General features: G+C 42.3%; 1 protein-coding gene across 1 annotated transcript in view; it reads left to right on the top strand.

Annotated features, from left to right (window-relative positions):
* Positions 1–3,191, top strand: part of LOC123095857 (G-type lectin S-receptor-like serine/threonine-protein kinase B120) — a 5,736-nt gene extending 2,545 nt beyond the window's left edge. The window contains exons 2-7 of the mRNA XM_044517431.1: positions 905–1,006; positions 1,145–1,338; positions 1,495–1,705; positions 2,091–2,328; positions 2,471–2,621; positions 2,730–3,191. Of these exons, the coding sequence (XP_044373366.1) occupies positions 905–1,006; positions 1,145–1,338; positions 1,495–1,705; positions 2,091–2,328; positions 2,471–2,621; positions 2,730–3,029 (1,196 nt within the window). The 3' untranslated portion in view covers positions 3,030–3,191. The remainder of the gene's footprint in view (positions 1–904; positions 1,007–1,144; positions 1,339–1,494; positions 1,706–2,090; positions 2,329–2,470; positions 2,622–2,729) is intronic.
* The last annotated feature ends 1,632 nt before the right edge of the window (positions 3,192–4,823 follow it).

Here is a 4,823-nt window from a genome sequence, read left to right as displayed (position 1 = left end):
GTGCCGCCGGCCGGCCGCGGGCGGCTAGGCTGGTGGCGGCAGGGCGGTTCGAAGGAAGGAGATGAGCTGGAGGAAGAAGAAGGGTTGCCCGCCGTTGGATCTGCATCCGATATCCCAAAACGGCCTCAAATTCAAAAACCAAACCACTTATATCTAGCCATTCCCAAATTATATTTGGTAGTTGCCTCAAAATTCACAACCGGCTATAAATGAAATGAACTCCAATGCGGCATGACATGGATTTTGCACGATGCACGCGCATGTTGCCATGTTGTTAGCACTCTGTTTTACACAGAGATTCAACGGGCGGAAGTTCGTCGCGCGGTATGAACAGCTGCAGCACGTTCGCTCCGAGCAAATTTTGCTACGCCGACGATCCAGCACGTAAACTAATTTCCGCGAGTTTAGGATTTTCGCATACAAACACACCAAACACAGACATGGCTAGATGCTGGAAAATGCGCAACCGAACTGAACCCATTTTGTAAAAAGCTCTATGAAAATTGTATTTCTGAGTTTTTAAAAGTTACAGCAAAACACGTATGTGGGATAGAAATTACTTACCCTCTTGTAAAATGTAATCTTATACTATAACAAACGATCGTTAGCCACATGTGTTAATAACAAACTTACGCTCCATGGGATAGAAAGCAAAGATACAGTTTACAGGGTAATTTTCCATCTACCATGTGAGTGGTTTTTCCATAGTTATTCCAAACTAAGAATTACAACGCTAGGTTAAAGGAAAGGTTCCAGAAACTTTCTCATTTCACTCCTCAACCAGGTTCAGTTTGCCAAAATTTGTCAAATTTTCTGTTGGGATTTTGCCTAATTCTGTAAAGAAAATCGCCCCTTTGGCCGATTCGGTTCTTTGATCAAACTTTGCCTGCATTTGCATGTGCAGGAAGAAATGCAAGCAAAAACGCACTGAAAATTGTGCTGCCGGTGTTAGCAAGTGTCCTGATGCTCACCTGCATTTTCTGTTTATGGTTCTGCAGGTTCAGAGGTACGGTAATTTCATTAAGCAAAATTTCAGTGATAAATTTAAACTAACTGTAGCAAAGAAGTACATGCAGGTTTATTTTTCTTCCACCCTTTTAGTAGCATGTGATGCTCATGCATTTGGTGATGGAATATATTACAGACAAGGGAAGAAGAACCAATTCAACAGAGAGCCAAAACAAGCTGACCGCGTCTAATTGGAATGAAATGGGCCAAGTAGATCACACTGAAGACCTTGAGTTTCCATGCATACGGTTTGCCGACATTGTTGCCGCCACACGGAACTTCTCCGAAACATGCATGATCGGACGTGGAGGCTTCGGCAAGGTTTACAAGGTACTATAATTTTTTTTACCAGTTTTTCTAATTTTCAGTCACTTGAAACTTTCTCATCCGATGCGAGGAACAGTTTTAACACCTTAAACTTTGGTCGATGCACCCCAATGACAGTACAGTAATCTTTATCTCTCTTGTTTCTTGCTCATTCGAAAGGGAACATTAGACAGGGGTCAAGTGGTTGCTATCAAGAGGCTGAGTAAAAATTCAGATCAAGGGGCAGAGGAGTTCAAGAACGAGGCCATGTTGATCTCCAAACTTCAGCACAGGAACCTGGTTCGTCTCCTTGGCTGCTGCACCGAGGCAGCAGAGAAGTTGCTCATCTACGAGTACCTGCCCAACAAAGGCCTGGACACCATCCTCTTCGGTACGTATACATTCAGGTCTCTTTGATTCATAGGACAGGAATATCGCGGGAATAAAAAAGCCATAGAAAATAAGATGGCATGTACATCAACCTTTATATGGGAAAATATGCCATTTGATTCATATGATAGAAACTTTTTCACCGGGTCTAGGCTAATGTTTTTTTTATTAATCCAAAGGATTGGTTCCTATCCTACATAGGAATGAGAATCCATTCTTACAAACCAAAAGGCCCCAAAAAAGAATTCCTGTAAAATTCCTATCCTTTAAAATTTCTACAAATTTCATGTAAACTAAATGACGCCTAACCGCCTAAGTAATAAGAGTACTAAAGCAAGTTGCTGAACTTATTCTTTGCCACAGTTCCTCAAGTTTGTTTGCTGCAGACATTGCAATGAAATCGGTGCTAGACTGGCCGACGCGGCTGGGGATCATCAAGGGCGTGGCGAGGGGGCTCCTCTACCTACACCAGGACTCTCGGCTGACGGTGATACACAGGGACCTCAAGGCCAGCAACGTGCTGCTGGACGCGGAGATGAGGCCCAAGATAGCGGATTTCGGCATGGCCAAGATTTTCGGTGACAACCAGGTGAAGGCCAACACCAAGCGCGTCGTCGGAACATAGTGAGTAATCTCAACACTTGGGTGAATTTACAGAAAGAAAAATAAATAGAGGGTTCACTTTGGTTTAAGTTGGTTATTACTAGCATTTGCCATAAATTACTGTAGCACCTCCCTGACAAACAAACAAAAAATGTGTGGACAGTGGCTACATTGCTCCCGAGTACTTGACGGCGGGCGTCTTCTCCGTCAAGTCCGACGTGTACAGCTTCGGCGTGCTGCTCCTGGAGATTGTGAGTGGTGTCAGGATCAGCTCTTCCGATGGCATCATGGAGTTCCCGAGCCTTATTGCCTTTGTAAGCACATGCATTAACTAGAACTGCCAAGTTCATGCAGTTAACTTCCTTTCTCAGTACAGTCCATTCCATGTTATTATGTCTAATTCCATATATTGCTTCGTGTAGGCATGGAGCTTGTGGAGGGAAGGGAAGGCAAGAGACGTGGTGGATCCATCCATGGCAGGGAGCTGTTCAGCTGATGAGGCATTGGTCTGCATCCACGTCGGGCTCCTCTGCGTTGAGGATGAACCAAGCAGGAGGCCGCTCATGTCATCCGTCGTGTCCATATTTGAGAACGGAAGTGTGTCGTCCATGTCGCTCCCGACGCCGATCCAGCCTGCATATTTCACAATGATGGAAGAGAGGAGAGACGATACTGTGAACACCAGAAACACAATGACCATGACGATTCTCGAGGGAAGGTAGCATCAGTGCAATCCGAATGCTTGTAGAGCATCTCAAAACTGCCGTTTAGAGTACTTTGGGCGAAAAACAATGCTTCAACAACAGATGGTGTATATGCATATGATGATGCAAATTATTTCATTATGCCAAAAAACGCCTCCTGCTTCTACATATTTGGAGCACCGCGACCGGTGATGCAAAAACACAATCGTAATGAAAATGGTCTTTTTAAGGCACTTTATGCCAAAAACAATGCAAGTTGCGACACATCTGGCCGTTTATCGTTCCTTTTTTACCGAGAAAACTTCAGAAAATACAAAAATTGTCGAAATCCAAAACAGCTTGTCATGATGCCTTAAATTTATCATACAAGGTCGTGAAACAGATTTGGGGCCTTTCAAGAATTTCGAGAAACATCGTGTTCTCGAACGGAGCGTTCTGTCCTACCTAGACACTCTCCGTTGAAATTCTTGAAATGACTCCATCTTTTGCAAGCAGATGAGAATTCTCATGTAGGCATTCATGCCAGGTTTGAACAATTTTCGACACCGTATGCAACTTGTGGCATGTTTGACCTTTTTCGACCAAGAAACTCCAAAAAATTGCAAAATTTTGTTGAAAAACAAAATAAGTTGGCATGGTGTCTAGAATTGGTCATACAAGGCCATAAAAAAACCAGGGTCATTTCAAGGATATCGAAAAACAATGTGCTCTCAGAGGAGCCTTTAGACCTACCCGAACACCATTCGTTGAACATGGTCTATGTTTGGACATTCTTCAAATGAACCCAACATTTGCAAGCAGGTGAGCATGCCCATGGTAGGCACTCATGTCAGGTCTAAATGATTTTTGACACTGTATACAAGTTCCGACATGTTAGGCCATTTATCGGCCACTTTTGACCGAGAAAACTCCAGAAAATGCAGAAATTGTTAAAAAAGTAAAATAATTTGGCATAGTGCCATTAATTGGTCATAAGCTCATGAAAAGTATTGGGGTCAACTGATGCAAGAAAACTTGCCCTCAAACGGAGTCTACTCGCCACCCGAACACCCTCCGTTTGAGTATGGTGTTTTTTTGGACATTCACGAAATGATCTCAGCTTTTGCCAGCGGGTGGGCACACCCATGGTAGGCATCCATGCCAGAATTGAAGAAGAAAAAATTTCTGCCACATATAGCAACGAGTGTGTGCTTGCGATAAGGACGTCAACTCCATGGGCCAAGCTGATTAGTTGCACAAAAAAATCACGAATTTGAAAAAAAGTTCGTGGAATTGAAAAAAATCATTGATTTGAAAAAAAAATCATGATTTTGACAAGAAAGTTTACGAAGTTGATAAAATATTATGAAATTGAAAAACATTCATTCATTTTGAAAAAGTTCACGGATTAAAAAACAGTTCATTAATTTGAAAAAATTCACAAATTTAAGGAAATATTCACGAATTTAAGAAAATGAGAAATAAAAGAGAAAATAAGAAAAATAAAGAATAAAATTGAGTAAAAAAACGAAAAAAACTAGAAAACTAGACTGAGAAGATGCGCAACAAGAAGAATTAAAGAAGTAATTAAGCATAACTAGTGAGGTGTCCGAGATGGTTACCGGGGATGGAAGTAAACCAAGAGGTTGGGAGTTTGAATCCTAAGCACCTATTTTTTGAAGATTGAAAAAAGAAAAGAAGAGAAAAAAAAATGGGCCATGCCCAGGATGGAGGGGTGTGCGCCGATTTGTATGACAGGCGGACGGATCGGCTACGTATGTCTATGTATAACTCGTAGTGCCACATACGGAGGTGAGTGTACCTTATGATCAA

This window comes from Triticum aestivum, chromosome 1B, assembly GCF_018294505.1.
Source record: "Triticum aestivum cultivar Chinese Spring chromosome 1B, IWGSC CS RefSeq v2.1, whole genome shotgun sequence".
In the NCBI taxonomy this organism is placed as follows: Eukaryota; Viridiplantae; Streptophyta; class Magnoliopsida; order Poales; family Poaceae; genus Triticum; species Triticum aestivum.
Note: the sequence above shows the minus strand (reverse complement) of the source record. Positions and strands in the feature narration are given on the sequence as shown.